Source organism: Pyxicephalus adspersus, chromosome 4 (assembly GCF_032062135.1).
Source record: "Pyxicephalus adspersus chromosome 4, UCB_Pads_2.0, whole genome shotgun sequence".
NCBI lineage: Eukaryota > Metazoa > Chordata > Amphibia > Anura > Pyxicephalidae > Pyxicephalus > Pyxicephalus adspersus.
In genome coordinates, this window is record NC_092861.1 from 84403934 (window position 1) to 84418447 (window position 14514).

A 14514-nucleotide genomic window follows, 5' to 3' on the forward strand; every position below is an offset into this window, starting at 1 on the left:
TCTCTATGGGGAATGCTATACAAATGCTGCACAAGTTTGGCACAAAGAGTAGCTTTTGTTGGCCAATGCCCATCATGAGTGAATGAAAAGCACCCTTATTCCATTTGTGGTCTATATGGTTTGTTTACCATAACAGAGACCTTGCAGATACTTTTTGTAGCTTCTATATGGAATATACAATTATAGATAAACTATAACATTATGCTATATCTCTGCTGGCTGGCATGTATTTAACTCATTTGCAAATGCCAACATTCTCTTCCCAAGACAGGGAAGCTCTGAAGGTGCCTATTACAATAGAAGAATTGAGGAAAGTGATTAAAGAATTATCCCTTTGGTGAAGCTCAGGCTTTCTCTTGACATGTCTAAAATGTCTGAAAGCTTTCACTCCTTGCTTAAAAATTAATGCGTGACCCAATGTTATCACGCTGTGCAAAGCCATGTGTTGTGAAACTGTAAGCCCGTCAATAAATGTTTTAAGTATTTATTCTTAATAACAGGAGATTCACAGGGTTGGGCAGCACTGTGCCTCAGGAATGATTTAGACTATATTCCTTTTAGTTATAAAGTTTTGCTTTTCAGGAGACTTGGCACTCCTAAGTTTTGTATCTCTTTTAATCACTGTGTCTGCCGACCAACAAATTGGCAGGGGTTCCCTAAGAATGTTTCCTTCCCTAGCTAAGGGTTTGTGCCGAGACTCTACAGCACCAACTGCAGCTGCCTTCTGGGGAAAGCATAAGTTGCCAAAATCACAATAGAGGAGGTGTTTGCATTCCCCCCCCCTTTAATCACATGCTGAAACATCCGCTGTCATGGGTAAATTCCTAAGTTTTAGTTTACTTGAATGAAATGTTAGTACATTAGAGTTAAGTCCTATTATATAGGGCAGATATTTTATTTAGATGCTGGATTGTCATGCAGACTTCTCAGATGTGGCTGGGCCCACCACTTAGTTGACTGCTTTTGGACATCTTGAAGGTTTCCAGTTCCTATGTCCCTCATTGGACCATAGCAAAAGATTTTTTTTGTAAGAACTTACCCAAATTTTTATTCTTGGAATCTTTTGAGGAACATGCGTCCTGTCGCTCCGTGTTCATTATTATTCTGCTGGTAGTGCTGGCTGGAAGCTGTGGCATGCTGGTAGCAGAGGCGGGTATTACCTGCAGGTTTTTTTTTTTTGTTCCAGGGTCCAGTTGTGGGCAACAAGACACTGCCAAACCATGTAAGAATCCAAAGAGCCTATTAATGCAACTTTTAGTGTTTCTAAACATAAATAGTTCCCTGCATGTGTTTGAAAGAATATCATCAGATAAAAGTCCAATTCGTGGTAGTTCACAGGGAAAGTGTATACAGGATAACACAAAGGTATATCTAAAATAATTTGGGTTTTATTATACCGGGGATCAATTAGAAGATATAGGCTGAATACTTCTACTGAAATAATGTTTTGGTCCAAAATTTAGGAGTGGTGCTGTGCCTTAGTGGATAAACCATTATTACTTATTTATGCTAAATTTTGCAGATGCGTTTTTTGAAAAGCCAGCTTAGAAGATTTACTAATGCTACAGATAAAGTATAGGCAAAGTAATTTATCTTTAAAGAGTTTGTAATCTATCTCCCCGGACTACAAAGCCAGAGTAGGTAATTGTGTTGTCATCCGTCAGCATAGAACATCATTTGTAATCCTTGAGCAGGTACAATAAGTTCGTGTTTTTTTTTTTTTTTTCTTTTAAACGACCTAAACATTCTACATTTTTACAATACTGTAAAACGTGTTTTCTTCAACTACATAAGGCTGTGCTAAACAAAAAAGTACCAGAATGTCTTTTTACATGGTTTTAGAAAATGTATTTCACTTTTTTATATTAAAGAAATAAAAGTATTGTCAATTTCAGTTTACTGCCTTTATTCAATAGAACAAACAGTAATAGTTCCACAAAGTTAAATACAAATAAGATGAGATAATCATATTCTGGAAAGACAACATACTTTGTTCTAGAACACGTACAAAGAAATAAGCACATCTAATCCATAAACAAAATCTAAGTCATACACACTTGCTATATTACATAATACAATGAAAATTGCACATGCTGACTACACTGACCTCTATTCTACCTCCTTTCATCAGCAAAATGTCTTTCTGGATCTCCACCCACACAACAAAAATGAAATAAAGTGACCTACAATCAGATTGAACCATGCACTGATTGTGTTAGAGATTTGAGAAAACACTGCACAATTTTTATAATTTCTGAAACCGTTCCCCTTTCCTGGTGATATACATTGTATTAGGATAGGGCTGCTCAATTTAATTTGCTCATTACTATTTCATAGATTCGCTACTGAATTCATTGCCAAATTAAGATACTTAGTTTGCACAGAAGGCAATGGCAGATGTGGTTGTATCTTAGATAATACCAATTTTTACTTTTATCCATGTGAGGCTTTTAACATTTGTCTTATACTGAACTGTGTAAAGGTAAGCATGCTGATACCAGCAGACCCTGATCCATTAATTACCTAGGTAAAAATAAAAACACCCTATCCAACCTCAGTATTTGTGATTTGTGGACACAATTATCACAGCTAATGTGACAAATAAGCAATTGCAGTGTATCTTAAAGAAAAGACCATAAAAACATTTCTTACTCCAATACTACTGTTCAAGTCACAACTACAAGAGCAATTTTATGTTAGATTGTAATGAATATGGTTACTGCAAATGATGCCTATAGAACACAACTTTAAGTAGTCTTACTGAATGTACAGCATGGCATCATGCAAGGGGACTGTTGCGAGTGAGCATGCAAATGTCTATACAGTGCTCCTGGCACGGTTAGAGAAACTGCACACAAACACTTCACCTTCTTATACTAATCAAATTCACGATTGGTTAACACCAATGGAGCAACAAGTGTCCACACATACAGAACAATGCACACCCAACTAGAGGAGATCTTCACCCAGACTGAAGGCCACTTACTGGTCATCATCTCGTATGTAGAGTCAGGGCTAAAAAGATAAAACAATGTTAGTTGGTAAGAAAAATTTACCCCATTAATATTTATATATCAAGCTACTAATCCTTCAAAAAAGCCACCAACCTACATCGTACTTTATTTTAATGGTGCATTAACTTTTCAGTTCTTGCACTTTTTTTCGTTGGTAAAGGGTAAAACAATGGCCATTAAAGAGACCCTGTCCTCAGTCAGTCCACCCAACTACAGTACAGCTGGCTGATGGCAAGTGCTGTAGGTCATCCTAATTCAAGAACACAAATCATTTAGACCTATAAAGCTCACTTTATAAACCCACCTGTACCAGTTGGTAAGAGTCATCATAATATAGAGTGAGGCCAAGAAAAGCATGAAGTGAAAGAAGGAATAGCTGTAAGTGACCCCATCACGTTCATTGTCAATAGCACGGTGTACATCATCAGAATCACTCAGAGAACCATCGCTTCTGGTTCCGTCCTCTATGAGCGTCGACTCATCGCTGGTCAGAGTCAGCTTGTTCACTTGGCTGTTATTTGAGGTCCGAATGCTGAACAAACAGGACAAAAAAATGATCAGCTCAGTCCCAAATAACTTACATCATACTATAAAACATGTCTTTTCTTTACCTGGAGTACAGGACACAGAGCAAAAATAGGACAAGTCCCACAATTCCTTGAGCATCCCACCACTGCACAACCTGAACTTGTCCTGGAGTGGTTGTAGTATTGTATCCGATGATGCTAAGCAGGCTTGGATTGCATTTGCGGTCTTAAAGTAAGAAATAAAAATATATATATATCATACACGTTTAGGCATTGAATATATAAATCTATTCCTTCATAATGACATAACCTTAATGAATACCTGGTTCATTGGTCATAGCTGACCAGGTCAGATACATGGTGTAAATGGTTATCACAGACGACTGTAAAAGTCCAGATCTAGGCTGAGATTCCTATAGGACAAAAGAAAATTTTTTTTATGAATGTGTATGTGCAATCTTTAATTTTCCCAAACCTCAGCTCAGCAAATAGACTGAGTGATGCTGACCATCTTTCTACCCAGAAGAGATATTGTGACATAAACAGAAGTAGTACATGGGACATCTACAGATCAGGGGTAAAAATATTGCAGCAAAGGGCTCTCTTTTCACCTTTAGTAGGCTAATATAATATTTGTCAGGAATTCTGCTATACCTACAGTGCAGTCTATATCCATCACAAATACCAGAACAGATCAACACACAGTGATAAGGTTGTACCTATTACAATACCACACCTGCTATGTTCTCTAAAGCTAAAATGAACTTACCTGGATTTTGGGCAGAACAGACATCACAGAGGCTCCAACACACAGAAGCATATTCACACTGATAAAAGCTTTGTTTTCAGCACAGCCTTCTGGATGAGTGTAGTAGACATAGAAGAGCACTATTGCAACCAGTGCTAGGGCATAATTAATGCCAGTAGCTGAGAGCAAAGCTATGGAAATAAAGATACAGACAGACAATCAGCATTTCATTTAAAATAGAAAAAACAATTTACCGTATTTTTCGGACCATAAGACACACTTTTTTCCCCCCAGAAGTGGGGGAAAAAGTCCCTGCGTCTTATGGTCCAAATGTAGCCTCTGTGCCCGGGCCGTCTCTCCGGTATCCTCCCCAGCCGCTGTCCCGTCCCCCGTGTAGCCCCCCCTCCGGCTTTTCTCCTGTCCAGCGCGGCCAGAGTGACTGTGACTCCTGTCACTCTGGTATCTTGCTCCCGGCGTCCTCCCACTCTCAGCATGATTGGCTGACAAAGTCATGCTGGGAGCAGGAAAGCACACACATACACAACACATGTACACAACACAAAGTAAACAAATGTTATATTGCAATCCGATTGTCATACATAGTATGACAATCGGATTACAACTGAAAGGAAATACTCACCCAGGTGTCCGCAGCTCTGCTTGCTGGTGGCATCTTGCAGAGAGATGTATAGCACAATGCAGAAATCCTGCATTATGCTATGTATCTCTCTACACATGCCAGCAGCTTCCATATCTGTCTCTGTGTGAGGCACGCAGGGAAATCCCCCCCCTCACATCACTCCGGAGGATGAGTCATCTTCCAGTGATGTGATTGGTGATGTATGGGGGTGTGTCAGGGAGGGAAATTTAAAGGCAGATTACAATGTAATCTGCTTTTAAATGGTTTTTACAGTACAAAAACACCACACAACATAAAAATAAAAGTACCGTACATTTTGATTTTATTTTTAGATTACATTGTTGTCTATTATTTCATTATTGTTTTAAATTATTATTTATATTTATGTATTATATTATAATTTATGATTTTAATATAATAAATAAATATAAATAATGTTAATAATGGTTCTAAATGCTGCTGTTTACTTTACAGGGTTGATTACATGTGTTTATGACTGTGCTGTTGGTTTTTAATGCACATAAAATATTTTAGGACACTATTTGTTTCAGAATATTTTTTTCTTCATTTCCCTTCTCTAAAAACTGGTGCGTCTTATGGTCCGAAAAATACGGTATTTGTGCTTCATCATGTAAACTGATTGGGGAAAAAAATCCAACACATAATTATATCTATGTTATATCTGAAGTTTTTGGCAACGATCAGCACATTTCACATACAGGTAGTCCCCGGGTTAAGGACATCCGACATATGGAAGTCTCAGAAGGGAGGCCTGTTTGCATGACTTGCAAAAGAAATCTTTTGTTAAACACAGCTGAGGTTGTGGCTGATCTTAGAAGGCTGAGCTCTTACTGCACACTCTTGTAACTCTTTAATGACCAGGACAAACTCTACAGTTGTTTCCTTTTGCACATTAAAGCACATGTTGCTCCAGAAGTTAATAAATGTCTAGGCAAGTTTTTTTTTTTGCTTTGTTTGTGAATAACTCACTGAGGATTTTATACAGTAACTGACACCGTCGCTGCCTAATAAAATGTTGAGACATCTGTCCTACCTGTTCCGACTTACATACAAATTCAACTTAAGAACAAACCTACAGTCCCTATATCTCATATATAACCTGGGGTTATGGATTATCTACAATAATCCATATTATTTAAAAAGCACATTACCTGCATACCAGCAACGAGAATTTCCCTCCTCCATCTTTTCAACCCAGGATTCATTCCAAGAATGAGCAAAGTCAATCAGCAGCACGAGTTGGATCAGAATGAAACAAAATGCACCACCCATACCAACATAGAACCAGACTAAAAAAGAAAGAAAACATTAAAATGCACATTGGGGCAAAATAGGAAAATGCACACCTCTGCAATACATGCACATTTACCTATATTTTATCTCTAAAATTAAACAGTAAGTACAGAAAAATAAGTTTGGTTTAACAATATAGTGCCTTTGCTGCTGTAGGTAGATGTAAAAGCCTGCTGGACTACAGCCATCTTTTCCCTATCTCACTCCACTTGTATACATTAAAGTTGGAAAAAAAAGCTACTAGTATGCTTTTAATGCCAGAGGAGGCTATGGAGTTTTTCCCCAGAGATCCTTCCGCTAGTGAGGTCTCCTATTTTTGTGTATATGATGGGTGAGAGCGATATCATCCCCCACAAAAATGGCAAAGATTTTGCAGTAATGGACAGTGGTGCAATATGCCAAGTAAATACCCCAACCTTCAAAAATGCTGAACTTTAGAATTTTCTAAACAAACAGAAAAACAATGCTGCTGTCTTAATTCTTGACTGTGTGAAACAAAAGGGCTCTTGTAAGCAGATGTAACACAAGAATTGTACTACCCTGGGGATATATAAATAAAGTCTAGGGCTCTACTACAAGCCTGGTTAGGACTTTAAGAAGTTTAAAAAATGGTTTTCCAGAAAGAAAGTAAACTGGAAACAATAATGTGATGCAATATAAAACAGGAGGAAGGCTTGGGGTTGGGGGTACATTTGGTTCACATATACACAAATTCTTTCCCTAAACACACCCAGTATGATTTATCTACATCCAGAGTTTCTCAATCTGTGTCTTGTTAAAGAAAGGCTTAGAATCAGAATGCATTCCAACAATGTCCTGTTCTATATGAAATAAAATATTTTTTAGAGCTAGATTTAACACATTTAGAGAGCTATGGATACTTCTGTGCAGTTCTGTTCACTTTCCATAACTTTCAATCAACATTCTTGATCATTTACGATTCTAATTTTTTTTTTTGTGAAAGCAATCAATAATTTCACATACTGAAGTGGCAAGCAAAGGGCTTTCACTAAGGAAGTAGAGATTAATAATCTAACACAAGAACCCCTAACAATCAATTATTGTTCAGCTTTTATTTACTTAACCACACAAATAACTCCTAGCTTGAGGTTATACTAAAAAAATGTAATTTGGTATTTAGAAATGCCTATGTACTAACAAAAACTACTGGGTACAGTGCAAGCTCACCTGTTGTAAATGGACCTTCTGGGATGAAAAATGCACCAACAGTTATTGCAATGGCTGCTGCAAATTTAAAGAACCAAAAGCTGGAAAAAGATGGAAAAAGATAGCTATGGTTATGGTGTACATTTATCCAATGGAAAATTAAATTCTCAAATAGAAATACAAAAACAACAGTGAAGTCAATTGTAGGCTGGCTAACATATTGGGGTTATTACTTATCTTATCATAGTATAAAATAGCAGTACAGGAGTAAGATGATTTAACTGATGGCTACAAACTAAAAAAGGCTTTGGACTTTTTTAACAATCCCACAAATTAATATAATTTTAACTGGACAAATATTGTTTATTAAAAACTTGACATTGTATCAGCAGATCCATCTGTACGGGTGACATTCTTCCCACTGGCTAGCAATGTAAGCGTCATTCTTCCTTGTGACCAGCTCGCTATTGTAATGTAAGCTGTGGATTTAATAACTATAGCAGAGGGTTCCCCCATGTAAAAAGGTCAAGAAGGGCTGCTCTGGAAATAAGAGCAAGAAATGCAGTTTTCTGTTTTTAAAACGACTATTGTGCTTTGTATTTGAATAGAAGTCAAATCTTTTAATTTCTACGTTAACATTTGAGAAATATTTTTTCTTACCCATTATGCACAGAAGCCCGGGGATCCTGGCTACTCTTCACTTTAATCATAAGAAGAGAAAAGAGGAGAAAAAACATGGCCATCCCAAAGCACACACGATATACTGCTTTGTACCCAACAAGCACATCACAGTTAACATGGCCACTCACTCCTGGGATTGATGAACCTATTCCATCTTCACAAAAGCCAGGAATCTGAAAAATGCAAAGTGATCTTATAAATTTCTCACGAACACAGATCCCACTATATATATATATATTTTTTTTTTTTTTACATTTTTCATATTTTAAGCTTTCAAACCTTTTTAAGATGTTCCTCCATTCCCGGAATCAACATCACACAAGCAACTCCAACTCCAAGAAGCAGAAATGCAGCATAAATAAGTCGAGTGACTGTGGAATTGTTTCCACTTGGGCAGCAGCGGCACAGCAGACATGGTGCACTGCCACACAGGCAGGGGATCTGAAAAAGATATCATGGTTAGAGCAATCCGAGTACACTAAAATTTAATCTTGTCCTGCCACAGTACAACCTTCATCACACGTTATGGTAAAAGCCACTCTGTAGAGTTGGGGCACAAAGAATCCATTATACTGAAAATATTCATGGAACACCTCATGTAAAGAATTCTAAGATTTGATTACTTCACTCAAGGCATTTTTTAGCCAGAGTTACAGTAAGGAATAAAGAAAATTCCAATAGAGATTTCTTTTGCTGTCTATGTCCCATTGAGGAGATCCATGTCTAATTTGGGTCTCAGAAGAGAATGTCAGAAAAAAATTTCCAATTGGGACAAGTGTCCCTATGAAAAGATTTCCCCTTATTTAATTGTAAATAATTACTGAAGTACTTTGTACTTGGTTTATTTTCCTATGATATTGATACTATGTACAAAATGTTCTTTTCTATACTGCGAGAAACTCAATAAAATATTTGTAAAAAAAAAACAGTTAAAAGTTTTTGAGCAACACACTGAGTAAAATCAGGACAAATAAAATTGGAATATAACAGTCTACAAAGATCTCCCCTTTATTCTTGTTTCAGTAGGACAAACATCCCTGCACCAACCTATCCAAAAACTAAAATTAGGACAGTTTTAAGTACATTTTAAAGCCTAACTACTGACCAGCTGAAAAAAAATACCCTTTCACCATTACAATCCCCCCCCCCCCCCCCCCCCCCAATGTGTGTCTAGGGCAGGGGTGGGCAAACTTTTTTATTCAAGGGCCACAATCTGAAGAAAAATTTGGCAGAGGGACCAGGTCGATGGTAGAATGGGCGAGGTTATGCCATCATGACACCCTTGAACGTGACGTCATGATGGCATAACCCCGCCCACTCCCCCATCCCAGGCTCAGATCCGGGGACGTGTCCTGCGGCTCTGTCCGGTGCACCCCCCGGCGGGGTCCTTCTTCTGACCCTACTCGGGGTGGCATCGGCTAGAGCCACGGAACACCCAAAGGGCCAGAGAAACATCCCCATTGGGCCGTATATGGCCAGCGGGCCAGAGTTTGCCCATGACTGGTCTAGGGGGAAAGGTATAACTGTTAATACTTTCTATTATATCTCACACTAGGCTTTCTGACCGCAATATGTCCTGCATTATGTATGAGGATAGCAAGGGCTCCCCCATAACCTGGGACATCGGGGCAGAAAAGATCACTACTGGGGTTGGGGATATGGAATAGATAAAACTATTTATTTTAATTATGCTACATAAACAAGCATTTAACCCTTGCAGTTGGGGTGTAGGGGCAGTACAAAGCTTTTATGGCAATACAAACATGTGGCCCTACAATTAGGGCTTAATACATGAGAATTGAGTTGCTTAACAGCATGAGATTTACAGTCTTTAGTAAAACGAGACTCATTTGTAATACACAATATTTTGGCTGAGGCAGGGAGCAGATGGTTGAATCTCATGCTCATAAGGTATTCCAGCCCTTGATCAGTAATACCAGTCCCAATAATTCATCTTATGTTTATGTAGTGACACCTATGAAATACAATAAAAGTAATGGCCACTTGTACACAATGCATACTGACTGAGGAGTCTATTGACTTTTAGGTAACCATTTGTGTTTTGGAGAGGCAGCAGTCAGGTTTCTGGTCATAGCATTATATACCATGCAGGACATAATGGTGGCTGGTGTCCAGGAAAACTAATATGGTTGCATTGTTTCTTACATTGCAGGGCAAATGTATTTCCTTTAAGCAGTATGGAAACGTGACCATACACAAGGTACATTATTCCAACTATAGAATGTGGGTACTCACCACCTACCTAATATATTCTTAGATTTAGCCAATTTCTCTGCAGATTAAACTACATACAGCTAAAATGTCTCATGGGTCTAACCTGAGTTTATATAGGCCAACACATTTTTAAAGTTTTAAATTAGCAAGCACTTTAAAGTTCCTGGTAATAAAATACGCCTGCATTAAACATAAAAACAGAACAGAAAGCTGCCATTCTTGACCTGTTTTTAAAGATGCAGGGTAAGTGATTACCCACTTTAATTCTTAAAATTAATCCTGTGCAAAGTGACTCTCATCACTTCCCCTACACCCAGATTAGTCCACCCTCTGGCACACATTCTTATTTGCTAGCAGGGATTCCTATCATAGCAGGTAGGATATGACAATGACCAGCAAGCTAAGCCTTTCAAAACAGCAGGCATTCGGACATAAGAGGAAGCAATCAACTCTTGTAGTTATGTGAAGTAAGAAAAAACTGTTGATGGTAAATCAGAACCCTATTATGAAAAAATTGTGACCCAAGCAGGTTATTTATTGCAGAAGGACAGGCAATGATAAAATACCCTTACCTGCCTGATCTATGTTTTTTTTTTTCTTTTTACATTGCACTCACCTATTTTCGGCACAGGTGCTGCCATTTGTACCCAGACATCTTCCAGGTTTTCCTGATCCATTTCCAGCAAGTTTGATTGGCTATGCTGATGTAAGCCGGGTACCTGGCATCATACGCAGGCAATTATGTTTTATTTCCAAGGAGACCTTGCCTGTCCCTTCTGCCAGAAAATCCTGCCTGATCGCTAATTTTCATAGAAGATCTCCATTTTAATCTTCATAAAACCTGGTAGCATTTTATGACAGTTCCTAGAAGTTTGTTATCAGCACTAAGCTCAGCAAGTAAACAGGACAGGCTCAGATAACATACAATACAATATTAAGTCTTTAAGAACTAAAGCTACGTACACACTTCCAATTATTATCGTTGTTAAACGAACAACGAACGATCCTGCACGATATCTACGAACGATCGTATAGCACCGATCCTGCACATACAGATAACGACACGATCGTTCGTAGATATTGTACACACAATAGATACGATCGTTTGAGCGATAGAGGGAGTGACGTGCACGACAGGAAGTGAACGAACGTTCGTTCATCACGCATGCTCAGACCATGGACGATCAACGAACGATCGTACACACGAACGATGGTCAACGATCGTCGTCCAATCCGATCCGCCGGTCCGGTCGTTTCCAACGACTTTCCTCGTTCGTCGGCGTCGTTGGTTACTTTTTTCACGAACGATTTTTGCACAATCGATCGTTTGTTGTTCGTTCGTCGTTCATTTTGAACTATAAAAATTGGAAGTGTGTACGCAGCTTAAGGCAGCACTGTTTTATCATCAAATAATAGATATACAGATTATCACAGCAGAACAAGAAACTCCATACCTACAAGTTTTCTTTATAACTGGTACATAGATTTTTTGTCCAGCATGGCCTATGATCCATCGCTTCCTGTTTTGCAGTGTAATAGCAGCATGAGACATAGAAGAAACCTGCCCGCTATCTGTTTAAAGGAGCAGCAGACTCTAATAGAAAATCTGCCAGCCTAACACAATGCAAACAAATGGAATGAGATAATGTTGTCATATCTGTAACTGATAACGGGTGATAATAGATTGTAAGCTCTATGGAGTAGGGCCCTCCACTCCTGTGTCACTGTCTGTCCTAATAATTAAACAAATTATTCATTAGGTAAGGAACACAGTAGAAAAGCCAGTTTGCAGTGTTGTGAATATGCAGTGTGTCAGATCTCTGACATCCAGCAAGACGAGCAGCAAGGAACAGGACAGGGCACAGGGAATGGAGGAAGAGACCCTGCACTGCCATATATTGTACATTTCCAGTACAGAGTACAATACATCAGAGAGTCGTCATATGGTGAGCTGTTGGTAAGTAGGTAAGTAAATAAGAAAGGAATACAGCAAATTGCCACACAGTTACCTGCACGCTTATTACAGGTGTGACACACAAAGGGCAGGAGATCTACTTTTTATTTACATGAACCATTTAATAAAAAGAAAAGTAACACAAAGATGTTCTCATCCCTCAGTCTCAGATAGGAGAGTCCGCCCTCTGCTCCTATCAGTATGTTCTATGCACTGGAGCAAAACCGATTGGCCCCTTGTGCTGCTTCTGTCCATGTTTGAGCTCTGCTGTAAACCAGACTCCATAGGTCTGATAAGAAAGAATATGGTGTGCATTAGTAGCAATCCAGTTATGGATATATTCATGATGACAGCGCTGTGTTAGTTTTCTCTTTTATGTCTGTTGAAATACATATCTGTCATTTTTTGAATCTGTATTGTGTCTGACCCCATATTGATCCATGTCATCCCTGGACCCCAGCCTGACCACCAGACCCAGATGAAGGCAGAGCCTGTACATACATTGCCAGCAGTCTGCCATGACTGGATTGGTGACACTGCCAGATTCCCTGGGTGCGGCTGTACAGGCAATCACAGAATATTAAATAATTCTAATAGATATAAACAATACATGTCATGCTCTTCAATCAACACATAACAGGACTGCAGTCATTTTCAGCCTTATGGTGTATTCAGATCAAAGATAGGGGTGGGGGGCAGCACATGATGGGAAATGAACATTTTACAGGTGTCCCCAGAAATTCTGCAATGTGGACACACCTTATTATACAGGGATTTCCTTTCACTTCCTCATGTGTCACAAAGCAAAGAAATAAAGGGTCTTTACACTTTTATACCCCTCGGAGGCATAACAACACAATATATAACAAATAGATTTCTATATACAATATATATATATATATATATATATATATATCCCAGCACAAGGTCACATTCCGGATACACCCAGCTATGGCGTCCTCCCTCCTAGGAGCCCCATAATTACCCAGCTCGCCGCAGTGCACAGGCCCAGGACGCCCCCCATGTCGGCCTTGGTGTCGTACAATAAATATGGAGCCTTGCTACAAAAGCCTTGTTTACAAACGAGACCAGGAACACTGGCCGACAAGCCAGCCTATCACTTCCGTCCCCGGAACCGCCTCGTCTCGTGGTATTCAGAAGCTTGACAAGAGAACGGGTTCCTGTTTCGTGGCCATTTTGTTGAAGACAGACCTTATCCATGCTAGGCAAAGGACCACACAATGATGGCCGCCTTAAGGAAGACTACTCAGCAAAAATGTCATTGGTCTCTTGTGTTTGAGGCGTCTGTGGGTCACGTGCTGGTGGAGTCTTATGATGCTGGTGAGGTCATTCTTGCTGAGAGGTGTAACTCTTAGTATGTGTGTTCTATACAGAACGGTCCTGTACTCATATTGAATGTCGGGGGGTTGACATTTTATACAATGTTTCCACACTCAGTAGCACTCATTCAAATTAATGAGGAAATCATAATTTAATAGTGAAAGGGGAGCTCTGAATAAAGTTTTCAGCATGTTTCATATCATGCAACAATGTACACAAAATTCTTAAGCAGCATTTTATAGAACTAAAAATTGAAAAAAAAATCACACTTTTAATTCGGTAGATCCTTCAATTGCACCAAAAAAGTCCTCAATAGGGTCCTGTACCGTCTTGGATTCTCTGCCCCGGTGTGGAGGAAACACCGGACGCCGCCATCTTTAGTCTTCTTCCTTCTTCTGGCTACGTCACCTGATCTTGTACTGCATGCATGGGATCGTCATCTTTTTCCTCTCAGTGCAGGAAAATATGTATCCCAGGAGGCTCGCCGCAGCTATCAAGATGGAAAAAGGGGGCCTCCACCTTTTATTTTTTATTTTTTTTAAGTGTTGCAGTTGAAAATAAAGCATAATCTTTTTACTTTATATAATAGGGTTGTCTACCTTTTTATGTAAAGTACAAATTTTGGATTAGGTTCATCGTTACTAGGTATTCTGCCATTACCAGCATTTCCTGCTACAGGCTGACAACGTCAAGCCACTGCCTCATGGTTTAACAGCAGAGTTGTCACATTGCCATGTGCACTTCTTCAGCTGGCCTGGGTACCAGACTTAATAATAATATAATAATAATATTAAACAGTATTTATATAGTAGGGATTTATATAAATAGGGGTATACAGTGACACAGGAGGAGAGGACCCTGCCAAGAAGAGTTTACGATCTAGGAGGTGAGGA

The 14514-nt window shown here is 39.0% G+C and overlaps 1 protein-coding gene across 1 annotated transcript; it reads right to left on the reverse strand.

The window, feature by feature from the left end:
* Nucleotides 1-1889: 1889 nt before the first annotated feature.
* SERINC1 (serine incorporator 1) lies at nucleotides 1890-13423 on the reverse strand. The gene is made up of 10 exons (XM_072408837.1): nucleotides 13266-13423; nucleotides 8371-8532; nucleotides 8071-8264; nucleotides 7432-7511; nucleotides 6102-6239; nucleotides 4311-4480; nucleotides 3864-3954; nucleotides 3626-3767; nucleotides 3319-3546; nucleotides 1890-3015 (listed from the first exon to the last, which is right to left on the reverse strand). Exons 1-10 carry the CDS (start codon nucleotides 13302-13304, stop codon nucleotides 2877-2879), a joined length of 1383 nt encoding a protein of 460 aa, XP_072264938.1. The 5' UTR covers nucleotides 13305-13423; the 3' UTR covers nucleotides 1890-2876.
* Between the last annotated feature and the right edge of the window lie 1091 nt (nucleotides 13424-14514).

What these genes read in the sequence shown, in the direction of transcription:
- SERINC1 (XM_072408837.1), bottom strand. Translation starts at nt 13,304, where the DNA reads ATGGGGGGCGTCCTGGGCCTGTGCACTGCGGCGAGCTGG. An exon ending in TGGAGGAACATCTTAAAAAG is followed by an intron (nt 8,265 to 8,370) that starts GTTTGAAAGCTT and finishes TGCATTTTTCAG; the next exon opens with ATTCCTGGCTTTTGTGAAGA. An exon ending in CTGTTCTGCCCAAAATCCAG is followed by an intron (nt 3,955 to 4,310) that starts GTAAGTTCATTT and finishes TTTGTCCTATAG; the next exon opens with GAATCTCAGCCTAGATCTGG.